At 47.0% G+C, this 20722-nt stretch overlaps 1 protein-coding gene across 2 annotated transcripts; it reads left to right on the plus strand.

Annotated features, from left to right (window-relative positions):
* The first annotated feature begins 410 nt into the window (after nt 1-410).
* C5H15orf48 (chromosome 5 C15orf48 homolog) lies at nt 411-4028 on the plus strand. Of its 2 annotated transcripts, XM_032904101.1 has the most exons (5): nt 411-459; nt 591-652; nt 804-889; nt 1758-1818; nt 3109-4028. In XM_032904101.1, exons 2-5 carry the CDS (start codon nt 617-619, stop codon nt 3175-3177), a joined length of 252 nt encoding a protein of 83 aa, XP_032759992.1. In that variant the 5' UTR covers nt 411-459; nt 591-616; the 3' UTR covers nt 3178-4028. The 2 variants fall into 2 exon arrangements, with proteins under 2 accessions (XP_032759992.1, XP_032759994.1); XM_032904103.1 differs by lacking the exon at nt 411-459 and having other exon boundaries at nt 466-652.
* The last annotated feature ends 16694 nt before the right edge of the window (nt 4029-20722 follow it).

Here is a 20722-nt window from a genome sequence, read left to right on the forward strand (position 1 = left end):
TTACTTTTAAATAATCTCCATATATCCAACGTGTCACGTTCTGTGTGGCTTTTCTGTGACTGATTTTGTTCAAATTTACCCCACTCGGCATCTGGCAGCCTCTCCTGGTAGTGGGGTGAAGGTGGCAGCCAGCGCTGGAGCCCCTGCCTCCCTCACCCCTCTCTCCATTCCTTTTTAAAGGGGCTGGGTGTCTTTCACTCATCACACTGGAACCTGAATCCCCCAGACGTTCGAAGGTGCAGGACCAGAACAGAAAGTGATGGGGACCGCAGGTAAGGACCGCGGTCAGCGGCCGCGCTGCGCTATCGTCCTGCAGGGGGCGCGCGTGAGCTGGCTCGGTGCGACTCGGTCCGATCGGTCTCCGCGTGACCTGAACGCGCGGCCCTTCCGGAGCGGTTGGCTGCATATAAGGCTCGCTCGCTTCTGGGCGTTGACACCCTCTGGCCGCAGCCGCCTCAGGTGCGTCATCTTTCTGAAAAGTTCTGTGGAGCGGGAGGTCGCCGGGCCTTCTGCGATTGCTGAACCGCTGGGTGTCCGGGGTCCGGGGGAAGATGTTTTTGACCAGTATCTTGGATTTTTCCTTCTTCTAGATTTGGAATTCTACACTAAAGTCATCATGGGCATTTTCCAGAGATTGATGAAAAATAAGGAAGTAAGTTTCTAATCTTAACGTCTTCTTAACTTCTGAGAGTTTTCCTTTCTAAAAGGAGGGAAAAGATGATGAAGATTTTGAATTTTTATACTAGTTTTTTCTTTATTTTGGAGATTCTTACTGAGTTTATCTCCCACCTGTTCTCTCTCAGCTCATTCCTTTGGCGTTTTTTATATGCGCAGCAGCCACTGGAGCCTCATCTTTTGCTTTGTATGCTTTGAAAAAAACCGACGTGGTGTAAGTACTAACGCCTTCTGTGTAGGACTGTCTTGGGGAGCTTTTCTCTGACCTGGAGATTCTGAAACTGCCGGTGTCTGGGTTTTTCCCATGAATAAGAGCATCAAAATGTGGACTGAAAAACAGTTCTGGTAACATAAAGAAATGCAACCAATTCTGATTACATTTGTTTCTTATGTCTGACCCCTCCCCTCTCCTGCAGGGAAGTAAAATTTGATTTCTTTTTTAACTTAAGTTTTGAAACTGAAGTACTTAAAAGTACATTGAAGTACATTGAGGGGTACACACCATCAAACATAGTCATTTGACATTTCAAGATTTCAACTTTTCTTTCCTGGTGTGGTAGAGCTGAAACATACAGCTATCTGCAATGAACTCTAGCCTCAACTTTGGGAAAAGGGCAGTAAAAAGCCTTGTCTCCTGGTACACAGGAAATGATATCTCTGAAACTCACTACGGCTGGTCCATGGTCTTAGAGGGCAGTGACTGGGGAGAGGGGATGCCTGGAGCCAGTGCCTACACAGGTCAAGCCCATTCCTCCCAGAAGCCCCAGGAGGCTCCACCTGCTCCTCCTATCCATATCCTTATCTGTTGCTGCCTGTTTGTGGGAGCAGTTTCCAATCTTACCAAACAAAGCAAATAGACTTCTTGCCCTGCCCTGCGGAGGAAGAGCTCCTTAAAGCCCGCAACAAATCCTGAATTTTCAGTGGACACTTGTTTAACTTCAGCTGTTACCAAAGTTTAGCCGGTGACTGTAGTTTCGGTGTGGAGACAGGGTCTGTCTCCAGAAAGTTTCTAGATACAAATAGCTCTTCGGGTTTGTGTAAACAAATTTACCTTCATTTAATTAATCTTCTTTTACTTTTAGTATTGATAGAAAAAGAAACCCAGAACCTTGGGAAACGGTGGATCCTACTCAACCCCAAAAGGTATTGCTGAATTTACCGTGTGTGGTTGATGTCCAACTCAAACCTCTCTTTAAAGAGTGGACTGCATGCAGTCCTCGCACTTACAGAACGGCATTCGGAGTCCTGCAAACAGGGGTCTAGAGACCCAGTTCAAGCCCTTGCTCTGTTCTGCAGAGGACTATGGACAGTTTGGCTTTTCTGACTCTGTGAAATGAGTAGATAATAAAACAGACCTTAGAGCTAAAAGCATTAAAGTACAGACTCCATTAGCATAGTACCCAGCCCCTATATTAAGCACCTAGATATAAACCTTTATATCACTGAAACTATATTATGTTGTTTCCTTATTACTTACCTAAAATTAATATAAGATGTGATGAACAATAGGAGTTCTTTAAAATGGGAGTGTATTCATTCTCAGTGGAATTAGCTACATTCCTCTTCGAAAGACTATTCCAAAGGTTTTATTTTTAAGCATTTATTTTTTATTATTTGTTGGGGGCTGGGAGTTGTCCTGCCTGTGTCATGGTTTATGTATGGCGTTCTCCTCTCCCACCATGTGGATCCCAGAAATCAAATTCAGGTCGTCAGCCTTGGTGACAGGCACATTCACCCACTGTGCCATCTCACCATCTCCCCAGCCTAGGTTTTAGTTTTTGTAACTTAAGTATTCTGAAGGGTTAGAAGCATGGGGTCAGAATGAACACCAGTTGGGACTGTTAGCAAAGAGTACAAAAAGCAAAACTCTGATAACATTTAAGTCAGGAGGGGCATTTGGCATCTTTGTAACTTTGTGTCTCCCAGGGTCTGGGATGAGAGAACACCGGTGAGAGCGAATGTCAGGGTGTCTGACTGAGAACTGACTGGGTTGTTTATACCTACATGAAGCAATTGCAATGGGGAAGTTTTAAGAGCCTACTGTGCGCCTTGCCCTGTGTTTTGACCATTGTACATCCATTTACAAGGAACGAATGTGCCTCTTGAATTTAAATGCTATCTTAGCAAATTAAAAATCTTGAAACTTCTAATGAAAGCAAGACAGGTGTATGACTGCTCTCCCTGGTCCCCTAGGGGTTTTAGGGGACAGACTGGCAGAAACAGCCCAAGTCTGCTATTCTGTGCTTGTTTCTGAGATGAGGGTGTGTGTGTGTGTGTGTGTGTGTGTGTGTGTGTGTGTGTGTGTGTGTGTGTGTGGTTTTGTTTTTTTATTGCTATGATCATGTCTTTAGAATCATATAGACAATTCTTCCAAAGAAGTGTGAGTGAGGCTGGAGAGTAGAGGTTAACATGTCTTGCTTTCTGTTTTTAAAGCTTTTAACCATCAACCAGGAATGGAAGCCTGTTGAGGAGCTGCAGAGAGTCCGGAAAGCGACCAGATGATTACTTGCTGCTCCTTTCTTCCAAAGAACACTCTATGAATCTAGTGGAAACACTTCTGCACAAACTCGAGTTTGATGCCAGTGTGCGGAAATGCTTCTGCTACATTTTTAGGGTTTGCCTGCATTCTTTGGATCCTGCATGAGCAAGCGAAGGTAGCACATAGTCTAAAATGGTTTTTCGTGTTTATTGGTGTAAATTTCAATTTTACAGTTGAAATTTTATGTTTGTGATGGTTGGATATTTTCCTTGAAATGTATAAACATGTAAAAATTAGATTACTGCCTGTAATAAATAATTAGATGGCTATCTGTAAAACGTATGACCTGTGCAAGAGATATCAAAAATTACTTAACTTTAAAAGTGGAGGGGGCATCTTTTTATGGGAACAAGCACATTTTGAAGTATAAAACTTCATCTTTTAAATATCAAATGCATATTTCTGAGTTTTATTTCCAAGTCCATTCATTCTCACCCCAGAAACTTCTTGAGCATGTATTGTTTGCAGTAAAGAAAAAGGGTGCACAATTAGCAAGGGTTCGGATATGGTCCGTTTGGAGCATGGAGACAGCTGAGAGGGCTGCCTGGGAATGGCTGGTGACCAGGAACCTGAGGCACGCAGAGACCAGCCCTGCAGATCTCAGTGGGACTCTGCTGCTCCCCAGGAGGATGGAGAGAGGAGCCTGGGGAGCCCTGGCCAGCACCCAGTACAGTCTGACCAAACAGAGACCAAGCGATTGTTTAATTCTTTCCAGAATGTGCCCCCAACCCCATTCCTTGCCGACTCCTAAAAACAGGATGAAGTAGGAAGGTCCTTTTCATTGACTGTAAAATAAATACAGCTATAATTCATATGCCATAGTAATCACGCACTTAAATTGCATATCCCAATGTTTTTATTATGTTTACAGTTGGGTAATCATCGCTGTCTAATTCTACAACCTTTGCATTATTCTCAAAGGAACCCTGCACCCCATAAGCAGTCACCGTCCCTGACCTGCTCCTAAGCCCAAGGCAAACACTAGTAAACCTTTATTTCTGGGCTTGGGCTACTCTGGACATCTTACATACACAGGACCACGTGTGGACTTTTGTTTCTGACTTTATCTTCGAGGGGTTTCAGCCCTTATGTGGCCTCGCACTGTTAGCATCACCCCTTCTACTGAGGAATTGCATTGTGCTGATATCCCACAAACATCAATGGGCATCTGCAATGTTTCTATCACGGACTGTGGTGAGCAATGTTAGGACCATCTTGGCAGGCTTCTCCAGGCCATATTCTCACTTGTATTGATTATATGCTCAAGATCTTTATTGGATTATGATGGTAAATATACCTTGGTTAATTGTTATATGAATACAATGGGAATATAGGAAAGGGGCTAATTCTTGTCACTTACATAGCAATAAAACCCACTAGCCCTTGGGAGCTTGGAGAGGATCATGTTAGACTATTTCTCTCAACCTTTGTTTGCCAGAGCCTCAAATGTTCCCGCAGGGAAATCTCTGAGGGCTGATCCCAGGGGTTACACAAAACAGTTGGACGTTACATTTCTCTTTGCTCCTATTTTTTTTGAAGTAGAATATGATCCCACTTAGGGAAATAAAACTGAACATCCTGATGGCAGTTAGCCAACCCCTAGTGCAAAGTATAAAGTGCTCTTGGCTGGGTGGCTGAGCCATTGGATTTCCAATCACAAAGCTCACTGTAAGCAGCATGGACATGGCTCTGGAAGGTGCTAGTCTACGAGGCAGAGCAAAAGTAATGGCAGCAGCCAGGGGAGCAGGAAAAAGACTCATCTGTCTCCTGCCATCATTTAGAGCCACAGCTTAATGACGAAAGGTGGGGAAAGGAAAAACTCAGTCTTTTTTTTTTTTTTTTTTTTTTTTTTTTTTATTAACTTGAGTATTTCTTACATACATTTCGACTGTTATTCCCTTTCCTGGTTTCGGGCAAACATCCCCTTCCCCTCCCCTTCCTTATGGGTGTTCCCTCCCCACCCTCCCCCATTGCCGCCCTCCCCCCAACAGTCTGGTTCACTGGGGGTTCAGTCTTAGCAGGACCCAGGGCTTCCCCTTCCACTGGTGCTCTTACTAGGATATTCATTGCTACCTATGAGGTCAGAGTCCAGGGTCAGTCCATGTATAGTCTTTAGGTAGTGGCTTAGTCCCTGGAAGCTCTGGTTGCTTGGCATTGTTGTACATGTGGGGTCTCGAGCCCCTTCAAGCTCTTCCAGTTCTTTCTCTGATTCCTTCAACGGGGGTCCTATTCTCAGTTCAGTGGTTTGCTGCTGGCATTCGCCTCTGTATTTGCTGTATTCTGGCTGTGTCTCTCAGGAGAGATCTACATCCGGCTCCTGTCGGCCTGCACTTCTTTGCTTCATCCATCTTGTCTAATTGGGTGGCTGTATATGTATGGGCCACATGTGGGGCAGGCTCTGAATGGGTGTCCCTTCAGTCTCTGTTTTAATCTTTGCCTCTCTCTTCCCTGCCAAGGGTATTCTTGTTCCCCTTTTAAAGAAGGAGTGAAGCATTCACATTTTGATCATCCATCTTGAGTTTCATTTGTTCTAGGCATCTAGGGTAATTCAAGCATTTGGGCTAATAGCCACTTATCAATGAAAACTCAGTCTTCTTACTAAGGCCAAAGACCCAGCCAGGGCAAACTCTGTACATCTATGAAGGCTCCATCTACTGCTAGACTTGAGGACATGGGGTAGCAGGAGGGGGTTAGCAAGGCCTTTGTAGACTCTCCTAGGCTGGTCTGTTCTGTCCTCCTGGGAATAGGGCCCAGTGCTTTCTGGGACATGCAACGTAGGATAGACAACTTGTTCCTGGCAGGTTCTCACATAGAAAGGTGGGAGGAAATGCTTGCAGTGCAACGCTTCCAGGTTCTGTGGCCGGTTTGCAGAATGGCAATAATCGAGCCTATGGCCCATGTTGAAAATGAAGAATTTTGGTTTCTACAGTTTGCCTCTGGGACAGAATGAGGGTTAAGGGACAGGAAGGCGGGCAGAAGGCCAGAGACACTGCTTGAGAAGCCTTCACTTTGGGTATCATTTCCTGAGCCCCTACAACACTTCGGTGTCAAAAAGATTTGGTCTCTAAAGCTGTGATACTAAGCTGGACATTGTGACATCTGCCACAATCTCTCCACTAGAGAGGCCTAGGCAGGGGGAATCAAGGGTTCAAGGCCAGTCCGGGCTATGTGAGACCTTGTCTCAAAAAAGCGAAAAGTAAATAGATAGTAAGTCTGTATTCTTAGAGCTATCCAAGAATGATAGTTCAACATTCCAGCAATTTCATGAATCAGGAGAATTGCAAGTTCAAGGCTACTCTGGGCTGAAGAGTGAATTCTAAAGCCAGTGTAGGCTACATGACAACTTTCTATCTTAAATAAGTAAATAAATAAATAGGTAATAAATAGACAAGCTCAAAGTGCTTTTGACCTGTTTTCAAATATTGTTTTAATTTCAAGTGTGCAGAGAAGTGAGAAGGCTAGAATTAGAAACACATATACTTTCCAGCTGATATTTTGCCATATTTGCTGTTCATGTCGGCCATATCTGTCAAAATGAACTCTTTGAAAAGAAATTATGTTACCAAAGGTATTAGGACAGCCCCTAACAAGCTAAGCTTAGGCGCCCATCCTCAGCCAGTAAAAGAGATAAGCATTAGTAAAACACAGAGAAAGATGGATTTGATAGGGCCACCCTGGGGAGAGGCCCAGTGACCCTGCCCCTCAAGTCCATTTCAAGAGCCCTGAGATGAGATTTGGGTTATAGAGAGGATGACTGATACACACTGAGCAGTTGGGCAAGGTGCAGTTCTCATCACTGGCTGTCATTGTCCTGGCTCCACAGCCTCCCCTGTAAGGTGCTGTGACAAGTAAGAACCCTGTGAGGTCACTTGCCAGGAGTCCAACTCCTCCAATGGAATCAGAATCCCAGGCTCTGTCCTTTTCCTTTCACCGTGAGATTCCTGGGGAAACTCTGATAGCACGGGGCCCATTGTATCAATAGCCTGATCACCAAGAGGAGGAGCATCCTTTAGAACGTCTTCTGGGGCAGAGAGCCATAAAACGGCTGATAGCTGCTGGGAAATTGGAGGAATGGAGTTTTCACATCAGGAATGAAGTGGGAGAGATTGAAAAAAACTATTATCTTAAGCTACAAAGGAACCAGAAGAGGAAGTTAAGCTAAAGATGGAGATGATACCTCAATAGAGATGTGACTGTAGCAATTAGAGGTGGCAGATGTGCACTGATGAAGACTTTCAAGACCAAAGATCAATGCCAGTGGTCCGCGGGACAGATGGTGAGAGCCTACGCAATGGTGACCAGTCTAAGCAATGGCAGAGGAAACGTGAGGGAGGGGAAAGGAGGGTGCATTCGAATGGCCAAGGAAAAGTCAGCACTAGGCCCCCCCTCTAAGACTCCAGCAGCTCCCAACAGCACCATGCAGGGACCAAGACTTAACACAGCCTCTGAGGGACACTTCCCAAAGTCATAGCAAAGGTGCGCACCTGAGAAGAGAAGGCTTCAAGGCTGTCACCGGTTTCTTGGCACCTCAACGTGCTGACAGTACAGTGTCAGAAATAAAGGCAACCAGGAAGACACCAAGGTAAGATGCTCCCTCCATCTCTGTGGCTGGCAGGATTAATGTCAGCAGCTATGAGCCCTAAAGTGCTGAGGGCTGTCTTGGAGGCAGAGCCTTAGAGGAGCATCACCTTGTCCTTACTGGTGAGGCCCATGGGCCTTGCCTGGCTGGCCCTAAGGTCTTTCACACCAGCCTGTGATCTCACCTGGGCTGGTCCTGGAAAGGTCCCTTCTGGGTTTATTCTCTGAAGACCTCAGGCAGTGGAGGAACTGGTGGTGGGAAGGACATTCCCTCAGGGCCCCAGCCCCAAGAAAGGCCTGGGTGGTAGTTGCTCTATTGCCCTTACACATTGGGCACTGTGGAAGGAGGAGGAGAGTTACTCTCATGATGGTAAGTTTCAGTTGAAGATCTTTGCATAACGATGGAAAGATGCCTTTCCAATCCCTAAATTCCCTTTGAGGATGGTACCAAGGCTGACACTCGGGAGAGATGCTGGGTTTCCTCTCACTGACAGACTTCTGGGAATCACTCGGCTAACACTCACTAAGCCCCAGGCACCTTCCGGAGCATACTTTAAACATCGCATCACCTTTCTTCCTTTCCCACAGCCCTAAGGCAGGCAGCCCTGAGCAGGGACTCTGCTGCCCATTGTTCCTGTACTGAGAAGTGGGTGCTCTGCCCGCTTCACTCAGACCTGTGACCCTCAGAGCTGGGACGACTGGTATTGCGAAGTTCAGTGTAACCCAGTGAGGGCCAGCCCTGAGTTCTCCCCTAGTACCAAACTTCCTGCTTCTCTGGATCTGAGTCACTGCCTGCCTTGGCTTCTCTGGATCTGAGTCACTGCCTGCCTTGGAGATCACCCTTAGACCGCAGGCTTGCTCTGGTCTTGACGGCAGGATGTTCTTTCTCTACAGCTTCAACCCCACGACAGGAGGAAACAGCTGCCCCTGCCTCACGTCTCTTTCACAGGAAGGAAAGGTGAGAGAGCACCTCAGCAGAGGCAAGGGTCACGGTTCACAGCTGTCCTCGACGTTCGTTCCTTGGGTCCTTATTTTCTTTACTTCCCTACGTGCCTCTATTACAGAGTGCCTAGAACACAGAATGTTAGCACTGAACACTTGGGCCGTTTTTATCCTGCAGCCATGCTCTGGTATGTAATCACAAGATCATCACACAGCCACGGATCCCGTGGAAATGTAAACAAATCACAGACACAGGCCATGTGTAAGTGATCAATCGACAGCACAGACTAGGTCTGCACAGAGCTAGGACAGGACCAAACACACAGACAGGAGGTGCCACTGGGCCCTCCACCCACCACCACCCAGTCTGAGCAGTGTTTCAGGGTCGGGGGAGTCCTTTCCCAACAGACAACTCAGCGTTGAGAACAAAGTGAACATCAAGATAAACTAGTTTGAGATCATATTATACACAACCCCGTTCTCAAACACAAATCAGAGTACGAAGCAGCTGTCAGAGTCAGGGAAACAGAATTATGTCTGTTGGGAGTTGCTGGACTGCAGCCTGGCAGCCTGTGTACAGGGCCACAGTACCCTGATGGCCAACTGAGGGAAATATTCCAAACAGACACGATGGTGCTGGGAGCAACATGCTTTTAAGAACACAGAAGGGAAATCATGCGATATTAAGGTGTGAAAGAAGAATCTATGGATGCATGAAGTGTGCCCATTAAAAAGGGCAAAGATGTGTGGCATCCTGCAGGTGAGGGAGTAACCAGATAGCAGAGGCCAGGGCAGGAAATGCTAGCCCCGATTAAATATTATCCCTTATAAGAGATGCCTTGATCATGGTGTCTGCTTTATAATGCAAATTATGAAAAGTTTAAAGAACTTTCGCACTCCCCACTAGATTTCCACCATAAAAGTTTTACGCCACTCCATTTTTCTTATAATTTTCTATTCTCTTTCTATTTTTTCTTTTTTCTTCCTTCCTTCCTATCTATCTATCTATCTATCTATCTATCTATCTATCTACCCATCCATCCATTCATTCTCACCTGTCTATCATCTTCCTGTCTATCTACCTACCTACCTACCCACCTATGTGTAAGTATGGCATATGTATGAATGTATGTATGTATGGAGTAAGTATTCATGCATGTACGAGTGTATTCCTAAGGGAGCATTCATATATGTTAGTACAGGTAGAGTTCAGAGGTCAGCATTGGTTGTCTTCATCAGTTGCTCTCCATCTCATTTTTGAGACTGGGTCTCTCTCTCACTGAGCCTGAGGCTCACTGACAAGCCAGGCTGCCTTGCTAACCATCTCGGATCCACCGGTTTCCACGGGGCTGGGGATATCGATGCACACTGCTGGGCCCCACTTTTATGTGGATTCTGATCTTCCTTTTATGTAAACGCTGATCCTCAAGAGTGTGTCAGGCACTTTACTGTCTGTCTGTCTATCTTTTGGGGGGAGATTTTTTAATTGGATATTTTTTATTTACATTTCAAATGTTATCTCCTTTTCTGGTTTCCTGTCCATAAATCCCCTCCCCCCCTCCTCCTATGAGAGTGTTCCCCCACCCAACCACCCACCCCTTCCCGTCTCTCCTGTCTGTCTGTTATTATCTACCCATTTGTCTGGTCTTATTTTTTTCTTCAAGTCAACTAAATGAAAGTCAGAGCATGGAATGCTGCTTCATCCTTAAATCCTTTAGGATGCATCCTAAAAGACAGGACAAATTTTAGATCAATAAAACACATTTGGCTGCAAACTTGTGGTGGTTTGAATACGTTTGGCCCAGAGAGAGGTACTGTTAAAAGATGTGGCCTTATTGAAGGAAGTGTGTCACTGTGGGGGTAGACTTTGAGACCCTCCCCTAGCTGCCTCAGGACTGTTCACTCCTGGCTTCCTTTGGATGAAGGTGTAGAACTCTCAACCTTCTCCAGCACCAGGCCTGCCTGGATGCTGCCGTTCTTCCTGCTGTGATGATAATGGACTGAACCTCTGAACCTGTAAACCAGCCCCAATTAAATGTTTCCTTTATAAGAGAAGCCTTGGTCATGGTTTCTCTTCACAGCTGTAAGACACAGATTAAGACAGAAGTTGGTACCAGGGTTGGGGTACTGCTGTGATAGGCCTGACCATGCTTGTTTGGAGGAATGTAAATTTTGGAACTTTGGAAAGCAGTAGAATGTTTTACATGGAGCTTGATGGGCCATCCTAGGAGGAATATGGAAGAGACTGGTGCTGAGGGTGATTTGAACTGGGTAGACCTGGCCCAAGAGATTTTAGTGGAGAAGAATTTCAGCATGTGGCCTAGAGACTGTTTTTGTAGTATTTTGGGGAAGAATGTAGCTGCTTTTTGTCCTTATCTGAAGAGTCTGCCTGAGGCTAAGGTTAAGAGATTTATATCATTTGCATTGGAAAAGAAATTCTCAAAAAAGGCCCAACAGAGACTGTTCTCTGGCTTAGTCTCTTGAAGAGAGCATTCTGATCAAGCATCATAGATTAAAAAGATTAAAAAGAAAAAATGCAGAATGTATGGTTCAAGTAATAATAAAGGGGCACCAGGAAGTGGAAAGAGGCTAAATGCTGTGTTCAAGGATATTAAATGGAATTAAGGGAGTGGGAACTTTGGGGCGAGATCTCACCCAGCTCATCTTATGCTTTTGCAGTTGAAGAAGGGGTAGTCGTATCTAAGCATTGTATGACCTGGCTACTGTTTCCATCTGGACTTTTGATCTTAAATGAACCACAATCCGGAAATGGAGGGCACACCTGTGATCAGATCTTGAGGCTGGAAGACACTGGCTTTTGATCTTGATCTTGAGGAATGGTGGCGGTGAAAAGCTTGGGCCCAGGCTGGGTGGTGCACACCTTTAATCTCAGGAGACAAAAGTAAGCAGATCTCTGAGTTCAAGGCCAGCTTGGGCAGAGCAAGTTCCAAATAAAGGTGTGGTTGGTCACGCCTTTTAATCACAGAACTCAGGAGACAGAAGCATGAAGATCTATCTCTGAGTTCAAGGTCAATCTATGGAGCAAGTTCCAAGACAGCCAAGCTTTGGCAGTGAAGGGGTTGGAAAACAGAAAGCTGGTGATACTGTAATAGAACAAGGGGACCATGTTCCAGCCCCAACAAGCAGCAGGACTTGGCAGCTTTGGCCATGTGGCTCTGGTTTTAGAGTCAAGAACAGGAGACATTACTAGGGCAATTGATGCTGCTTAGCTGGAGCTAAGAAATTAACAGTGGTTAAGAAGAGGCCAGCATCACTGAGGTGAAATCTTCTGGGAAGTGTGTTCTGAGGGTTCAAAGAAGCTGTGTTCCAGAGATACAAGGTTTTTTACCTCGTGCTAGTAGCTGGACTTGGTAATGGGCAAGATCACCCAAATGGTACTGGCTTGAATGCATGAAGAGCAGCTGAGGCTTGACACTGTGAGAGGCCAGGGAAGGCCATTGGTGAAGGTGCACCCTCAGCTGCAGTTGATGGCTCAGGACTGAAGGGGTCACGAAAAGGAGTTGAGGCTCGGCACCATAGAGGGAGCTTATGAGAGGCTGTTGGTGAAGCCTAGTTGCAGCGGAAGACCCCAGCATATGAGAGATGCAGTGCCATGGGATGACCACCAAGAGCAGCAGTGGAGTGGAGTCAACCAGAGCCTAGAGTGCTACAGAGGGCAGAGCTGGAGAAGTGAAACCAGCCCTTTGGAGAACCCCAGAAGATGATGTGTGGATCCCAGACATTGGAACAAGAAGCTGCAAAGTTTAAGTTACCTTAGAGGCCCCAAGATGTTAGAGATGACAGAGCTGTGGGACATCTGCCGAAGAAAGTTGCTAATAGGGAGTGGAACTGTTCCAAGAGAAAGAAGTGCGTTTCAGTCAGCAAAGCTGAAAGGAGGTGGACAGCAGACATGGAGATGCAGAGTTTGGAGTTTGTCAGCTGCTTTTTTGGTTTTGCTTTTGTCCAGGATTTCCTCACTATGCCATTTGGAATGGTAATGTGTAACCTGTGGTGTTGGAGGTATATGACCTGCTTTTTTATTTTGATTTTATAAGGGATTACAGTTAAGAGATTGCATGAATCTCAGAAGAGACTTTGCGGTTTGGCCTTTTAACATCATTGAAACTGTTATAGGCTATGGGACTTTTAAAGTTGGACTAAATGTATTTTGCATTATGCTATGGCTAGGTATGGCCCCCATAGACTCACTTGTGTGAAAAAGCCAAGGGGGGGCCAGGAAGTGGAATGTGGTGATTTGTACATGCTTGGCCCAGGGAATGGCACTATTAGGAGGTGTGGCCTTGTTGGAGTAGGTGTGGCCTTGTTGGAGGAAGTGTGTCACTGTGGGGATGGGCTTTGGAGACCCTCCCCTAGCTGTCTTAGGACTGTTCACTCCTGGCTTCCTTTGGATGAAGACAGAACTCTCAGCCCCTTCTCCAGCACCATGCCTGCCTGGATGATGCCATGCTTCCTGCTATGATGATAATGAACTGAACCTCTGAACCTGTAAACCAGCCCCACTTAAATGTTGCCCTTATAAGAATTGCCTTGGTCATGCTGTCTGTTCACAGCAGTAAAACCCTAACGAAAACAAAACTTAAGGGTGAAATCATGTGATTTCTCACCAAAGACCTTGGAAAACCAGCTGCTGAAGAGACTGACCTTTCTCTTAGTCACCATCAGCAGTAGACGTGAGGACTGAGGTGTAGGAGGGAGGGACTTAGGGCCTTCAGAAAGAATTTCTGAGGAAAAAGGCAGTTTTGGAACAGCTTAGGCTGTTCCAACAGTGGGGAGGGTGACTGTCTCTGGCCCAGCGCCTTCTTGTCTTCACTCAGTCCTTGTCTGATAGCAAGCCTCCCATCCCGGTGGAGGTCCCCCACCACCATTCCCAGTTTCAGGACCTCTCTAGAGACCTAGCTGTTGTTATGTGGCTGAAGTCTGTCACAGTAGTAGATGATAGCTGGTCATGTTTTTAATGTCACCTCAGTGTTCGCACACATCGTCTACTGGACACTCAACATCCTCCGTGAGAGGCAGGAAGCTCCGGGCATGGAGATGCTGGTGAAAGCGTTTACCTGCACCCAAGGACCCTGTTCTGCCAGCCTCAGTCTCAGTGTCTCAGGCTCCTCAGAGTACTCTGGGCTACGGTCACGTTGTCCTGTGGGGGAGGAAGCTGAGGTCATTGTCTGCTTTCAATATTTGCCCCTGAGTCACGGCCTGGGTGGGAAGGTGAAGCTCAGGCCAGCTGGAGGCTGCTGGGAGCAGCTTTCTGATGGTGAAGCCAGGAACCTTCCCTAGCTCGGCCACCTTACCCACCCGTGGCATCTGCCTGCTGGGATCTACTGTAGTGTGGTTCTCTTCCCTGGTCCCTTTCCACTTAAGTCAGGTCTGCAGCCTCCAAACTGCCTACTCGGTTCCTGCTGTCACCATGGCTCACATCCTTGGCCCCTGCTCCTGCTTCTGTGAAGCTGGGTGGCGCTCTGCAGGACTCACACAAGGAGTTTCCTCCCAAACATGTCTTTGGCAAGTGTGGGTCACAGGGCAGTCACAGCTGCTGAGACACTGAAAGAACACGAGGAAGCTCTGCCCACGTTGCCAGAGCCTCGCTGGAGCAGGCAGGCTAGCTCTACTACTATTATGAATTGTAAATATCTGATATGCAGGATTATCTGATAGGCGACCCCAGTGAAAGGGTCATTTGATCTCCAAAGGGGTCAAGACCTATAGGCTGAGAAATGCTGTGTTAAAACCTTTGGCTAGGCACCCAATTAGACAAGATGGATGAAACAAAGAAGTGCAGACCGACAGGAGCGGATGTAGATCGCCTCCTGAGAGACACAGCCAGAATACAGCAAATACATAGGCGAATGCCAGCAGCAAACCACTGAACTGAGAACAGGACCCCGTTGAAGGAATCAGAGAAAGAACTGGAAGAGCTTGAAGGGGCCTCAAGGAGACCCCATATGTACAACAATGCCAAGCAACCAGAGCTTCCAGGGACTAAGCCACTACCCAAAGACTATACATGGACTGACCCTGGACTCTGACCTCATAGGTAGCAATGAATATCCTAGTAAGAGCACCAGTGTAAGGGGAAGCCCTGGGTCCTGCTAAGACTGAACCCCCAGTGAACGTGATTGATGGGGTGAGGGCGGCAATGGGGGGAGGGTGGGGAGGGGAACACCCATAAGGAAGGGGGGGAGAGGGGATGTTTGCCTGAAAGGAAAGGGAATAATACCGAAATGTATATAAGAAATACTCAAGTTAATAAAAAAAAAAAACCCTTTGGCTAGGGATAATCTGGGCACTGGTACCTTCACAACAAACAAGACTGAAGGCCTCTCATGGACCTCTTTGTGTGCCTCTTTGTATATGGAAATCCCACTTGTCCTTCGTCGCACAGCTCAAATGCCGATTCTTCAGTAAAGCCTTCCTTGATGCCCTGTTTCCCTGGGATTCAATAATTGTCTCTGTGGTTCACCAGTAACTTTGCCAAGTCTGAGAGTTCCCTCATCTGTGGAATGGAGTAGTGAATGCCGACGTAACATAGTTATTCTACAGTTAGGTGCTCCAACCCACCTATAAGAGGGCGGCTGGGAAGCACTAGCCTTTTCCCTTTAACTCCTGTTCTTTGCTGTCACATCTAAACTGAGAACACGGACTCCCCCAGGACAGAGTCATATCCTCTCTTATCCATATATTCACTGCTTCAATAGACGTTTGATGGAAACTGAGCCAGAAGGGGGTCCCTGTGCAGATGGAGCCTTGCTCCCCAACCTGGCTCTGGACGAAATCAGGTCCATGACCCGGTTTGTTTGGCAACTTCTCCCCTTTCACTGTGTCGGCTACAGTGAGCTGGACTCAAACTGGGAGATCAGGAAGACTGCTCACTCTCACTGAAGAGCCAGCGGGACATGGGTTCATAGCTGTGTTCCTTTATTGCGCTGTAACTGGTGTGAGTGGGGGAACGTGGGTGGGGGGAGGACATTGGAACTGCAGGGAAGGGCATTGGAGGCTAAGGGAACCACAGTGGCCTGGGAACCTGCAGAACAGTGTGGATTGCTGGGACAGAGCACAGAGCCTAGAGCAGAGGCATTGGGGCTGGACAGGAAGATGGTGGTTGGAACGGGGAAGGCATCAGGGCTCGACTAAGGGACTTCACCCTGCAAGCTGAGAAGGTAAACAGCATACGCCCACAGCAGTTTCCTCCTTTCAGCCGCCCTCTGTGCCACTCCTTAGCCAGGCGGGCTGAGACTGAGAGGCCTGGGAAAGCCTCTATGATACCGCCTGGGAGAGGCCAGTGAGGGGGAGTGGAGCCTGTGCCCACCTCTGGCCAGAAAGCTGGGGAGGAATGTGTCTATAGTCCTTGTCAGTTTCATTCATTGGGAGTTTGACTTTGGGGCTCCAATCAGCTGGAGAGGAGGTAGGGGAGGGATGGCCCACGAGAAGCAGCCAGCACCACCTGAGGGGTAGATGGATGTGTCTTTTCTCTTTGCCCTTTTGCTGCTGTGACATTTTGGCTGCTCCAAGTCTCACAGTGTTGCCTGTATACCAGAAGGTGTGGCCCAGGTGATCTGATTCTTACTTCCAAGGAAGAAGGAAGCTCAAAAAGTCTGTGGGATTCTTAGATAAGCTGTTGGGAGCCAAGGGCGGGAACTCCCAGCCAGGACAAAGTCTCTTCCACAGACCTTCCCAGAGTGGGTAGGTCTGAGAACATGGAGGAAAACAAACACAGCCTTCTCCATACACGCACAAGCACACTTCACTTCTGTGACCGTCCAAACCTTCAGATTTCCCTCTAATATCAAATTCCACCCAGCACAGACACTGTCTCCTGGTTCCTGGATGTAGCAGTAGGCCACAGTCTGAACGCCCCTATCTGAGTCCCAACAGTCCCTATTTCAGACCAGCCCCAAGCCTCCCACTCCTGTGACTGGCCGCTGCCAAGGTTCCTACATAGTACCTTTTGGGTTTGATTAATCTCAGCTCAGAGATAGTCAGGACCACACCTCCCCTGCCTACCTAGAGTCTATGAAAGGCTACGAATATACAGCCAGACAGACAGAAACCTGGTAAGGCGTGGAGGGTCTGGATCACAGAAGCTTCATTCCCGTAGATTTGGGGTTCATCATTTTTCTGTCCTGTGGATAACTCCTCCACACTGTCCTGCAAGCCTGTGTGCACACATCTAGCCTCCTGAACACTGTTCTCTGTTAGGAACCAGGCCCTCAAGCTGTAGTGTTTTACAGAGTTCATTGCATGGGTTTAACTGAAGACTGTAATTGTGTGGAAATGTGACGGGACAGAAGGAATCTGATGTACTGATGGGCTGGAGGTGGGGAGCACAGAAAGGCCTGTCCAGTCTCTTCTTGGCTTCTTTTGTGCAGCACAGTGTTTTGGAGAACATTGGGGGATGACTCTGTGTGAAATGGGGTCCCCTCAGGACCAACCCGCAGACAAAGTAGGTCTACGAGAAGGGGTGGTAGGTGGCAATGGGAGGTAAGCAGGAAATTTTGGACCCGGAGTCTAGAGAGGTGATGGGGTGAAAGGTTGAGCAGCTGGGTCTGCTCTTCCTCAGTAGCTACACTCATAGACATTGGTCTGAGTACAGAGGGCACCTGACTCCAGACTCCTGTGTCCTGGTACAGAGGACCGATCAGGAACACATTAACAGAAATAAAAGTAGAGACTGCGTATTGAGGAGGATAAATCAGTCCTGATAATGGGACTGTGCTACAGAGCTGAGGGCAAAGTGTGGGCTGGACAGTAGTGGGCCACACACCCCTTAGTGGGCTTTTATGCAGCATCTGCCCCTCCCACATTTTTTGTACATCAGAAGTGTTTTGTACGAGTGTTGTGTTCTAAGATGTGTTCCTAGTGAGGAGGAAATTCTAGTCTCTCTTGGCAAGCTCACTTCTTTTAAGTGCTAAAACCCATACAGCTCTTCAACTCTCACACCACGACCCTCAATGCTGGCTTAGGCTATCCAGGAGACCTCCTCTACCAGCTTAGTCAGTTATGCAAGAGTCCTTGGGTTCACAGACATTTCTGCTTTAAGAAATATTTATCTGGGGTTGGGGATTTAGCTCAGGGGTAGAGCGCTTGCCTAGCAAGCACAAGGCCCTGGGTTCGGTCCCCAGCTCCAAAAAAAAAGAAAAAAAAAAAAAAAGAAATATTTATCTAAGTCTCCACGGGGACCCAGAACTTTGTGAAGTGATTCAAAGTAAAGAATTTTATTACTTATTAAAAAAACACATGGATTAGGTAGACATTTCATGAGAACTAAGTCTAAGCGTCTATTGGGTCAAGGTCTGTGCTGGGTTCAGGAGTGGGGACAGGTGTCATGGAACCACGTAGAAAACTCTGCAGAAGAGAGGGTTGGCAACCCCATGGACCTGTATCATCGCAGCAAGATGAAGAGCTTGCCCTGAAGCAGGAGGCGGTTTTCCGTGGCTGAGCAGGAGTTGACAGGAAATACTTCTAAAGCAACACATATCACAGTGTGAAAAATCTGTCTAGTGCCCGTGTCCCCTGCTTGAGCCCAGGCTCCAGGATGGGAAGCACAACACCACCCAGCACACGGTAAGTATTCAATAGGATCATGAAAAAATGAATGAAAAAATGATTTATACATCAAAGTGGGTTAGACTAGAAGCTCTGTGACACCGTGCTAAGGTTTGAACCTTGTGCTGCCTAGGTTTATATCAACTTGTCACAAGCTAGAGAACAACCATTTGGGAAGAGGGACCCTCAATTAAGGAAATGTTTCTCACTGGGTAGTAGCGGTGCGTGCCTTTCCTCCTAGCACTTGAGAGGGAGAGGCAGGCAGATCTCTGAGTTTGAAACCAGTCTGGTCTACAAACGGAGCTCGAGGACAGCCAAGGCTGTCTGTTACACCAAGAAATCCTGCCTTGAAAACAAACCCCCCACCCCGGGGGAAAAAAAAACCCACAAAAAACTAAAACCCAAACGAAACAGTTTCTCTAAGACTGGCCTGTAGGCAAGTCCATGAGGCATTTTCTTAATTAGTTTGGTGTAGGAGGGCCCCGCTCCAGGGTAGTGGTCCTGCCCTGTAAGTGGCTGTTCTATAAGAAAGCAGGCTGAGCGAGCCAGGGGGAACAGGCCAGTAACAGCACCCCACCATGGCCTCTGCTCATTCGTCTCCCTCTAAGTCCTGCCGTGGCTTCCTTTAGTGATAGACTCATAAGCTGAAATATAAATAACTTTTTCTTCTTCGAGTTACTTGGTCCAGAGATTGGCGGTGACTGGATCTAGGCAGTGAGGATCACGGAGGCAATCCCTTACTTGAATACTGATTTTGAATAGTTATAATGTACATCAATGGGTTAACCAAGGAGATCATGTTAAACTTCCTGACTCTCTCCTAATTGGACACTCACTCTCTCAATATCTTTCATTACTGTTTGAGACAAGGTGTCATGTCCCAGGAAACAAGGTCCCAGCTGGCTTTCAACTGGCAATACAGCCAAGGTGGCCTTTAGACCCCTGATCTGTCTAATCCTCAGCTCTTGGGGGATGAGAGTAGGCGTGTGTGTCACCCTATCGCTTAGACTTCCTTTCCTTTTTAAAAAATTTGTTTTATAGGTATGAGTGTTTTGTTTCCATGTGGACCACGTGCATATCTGTAGGCTGCAGAAGTCAGAAGAGGGTGTCAGATCTGCTGGGACTGGAGTTACAGGCAGTTGTGAGTGTTGGGAATCGAACTTGGGTCCTCTGGAAGAACAGCCAGTGTTCCTAACTGCTGAGCCATCTCTTCAACCCCAGGCCTCACTTCTTGATGGGTCCTTCTCTCCATTCTTATAACACATTTGCTCACAGTCCCTTAGCTTAGGGCCAGCAAGCATTTTCTGCAAAAGTTAGATGGTATCTATTTTAGGATTTGCAGTCTCCACTCTGCTCTTGAAGCACACAGGCTTCCTACAGGGTGACTGATACAGCTTCATGATAAAGACAGGGGTAGATTTGAATGTTGATTTTGGCAAATTAAAAGAAATTTGTGATTCTGGGACCATCGTGGAAGAGGGGGTGGGGAGAGTATAAGAGTCAGAGGACCAGGAAGTTTACTGTGAGACTGTGTCCCCTAGGAACTGCAGAAGCTCTACCTGTGAAATCTCATCAACAAGACTGCCCATCTGTGATCTGTACAAGGACACCATCAAGAGTCACACCAAACTGAACGGGGGAAAGCCTACGAGACCTCAATCATACAGGTAACTGAGGAAAGCTGAGAGCAGGAGAGGTGGTCCTCCTGGGAGAAGGGTACACCAATTGGTTGTCCAACCAAACAGTCAGCCCTGAAAACATATATACAATTAATATTATATGGACTCAACAGGGGACAGGGACACACACACACACACACACACACACACACACACACACACACACAATATGCATGCAGTAACAATGAAAAGAGAGGCTATGAATTTGAAGATGGCCAGCAGGGGTATATGGTATATGGTGAAATGTAACTACAACTTCAGAAATAAAAAATAAAAATAAGAAAGTTATGTTTGGATTATTATCTTCCAAATCAGCTTCCCAGTCCTTCTGGAAGGACTGTGTACATGTACCCACCATTGTCCTGACCTTGAAACATTGCCACAATTTATTGATTCTTTACGTCACCTTGATCACTAGAATTCCAGGGCCAAGCCCTGGCCACCTATATATTCTTCACACCCAGCTCAGGGTGGGAACAGGCCAATGGTTCAGTAAGTGTTTAGTTGGTGAAATCCTGACTGAAAGTTGAAAAGAGTGGGAAATCTGTCAGCATCTGGCGAGTGCAGTGCCATGGGCACCTCTCAGGACATACATAGGAAAGATCATTTGGTGGTAGTGCTCAGAGGCCTGGCGGGAGGAGGAGCAGGAGTGAGTGCCAAGTGGCAATCAGCCTAGTGTGTGGCTTGGAAGCCTCTTGGTGAAGGTGACTCAGAGAAACTTTAAGGAGGGGCCAAGAAGGGAGTG

This window comes from Rattus rattus, chromosome 5 (genome assembly GCF_011064425.1).
Source record: "Rattus rattus isolate New Zealand chromosome 5, Rrattus_CSIRO_v1, whole genome shotgun sequence".
NCBI classification, from domain to species: Eukaryota; Metazoa; Chordata; class Mammalia; order Rodentia; family Muridae; genus Rattus; species Rattus rattus.

Excerpts from the sequence above, each read along its gene's own strand:
- C5H15orf48 (XM_032904101.1), top strand. The coding sequence starts at position 617 with ATGGGCATTTTCCAGAGATTGATGAAAAATAAGGAA. Across the intron at positions 653-803 it reads GATTGATGAAAAATAAGGAA|CTCATTCCTTTGGCGTTTTT; the intron begins GTAAGTTTCTAA and ends GTTCTCTCTCAG. Across the intron at positions 1,819-3,108 it reads ATCCTACTCAACCCCAAAAG|CTTTTAACCATCAACCAGGA; the intron begins GTATTGCTGAAT and ends CTGTTTTTAAAG.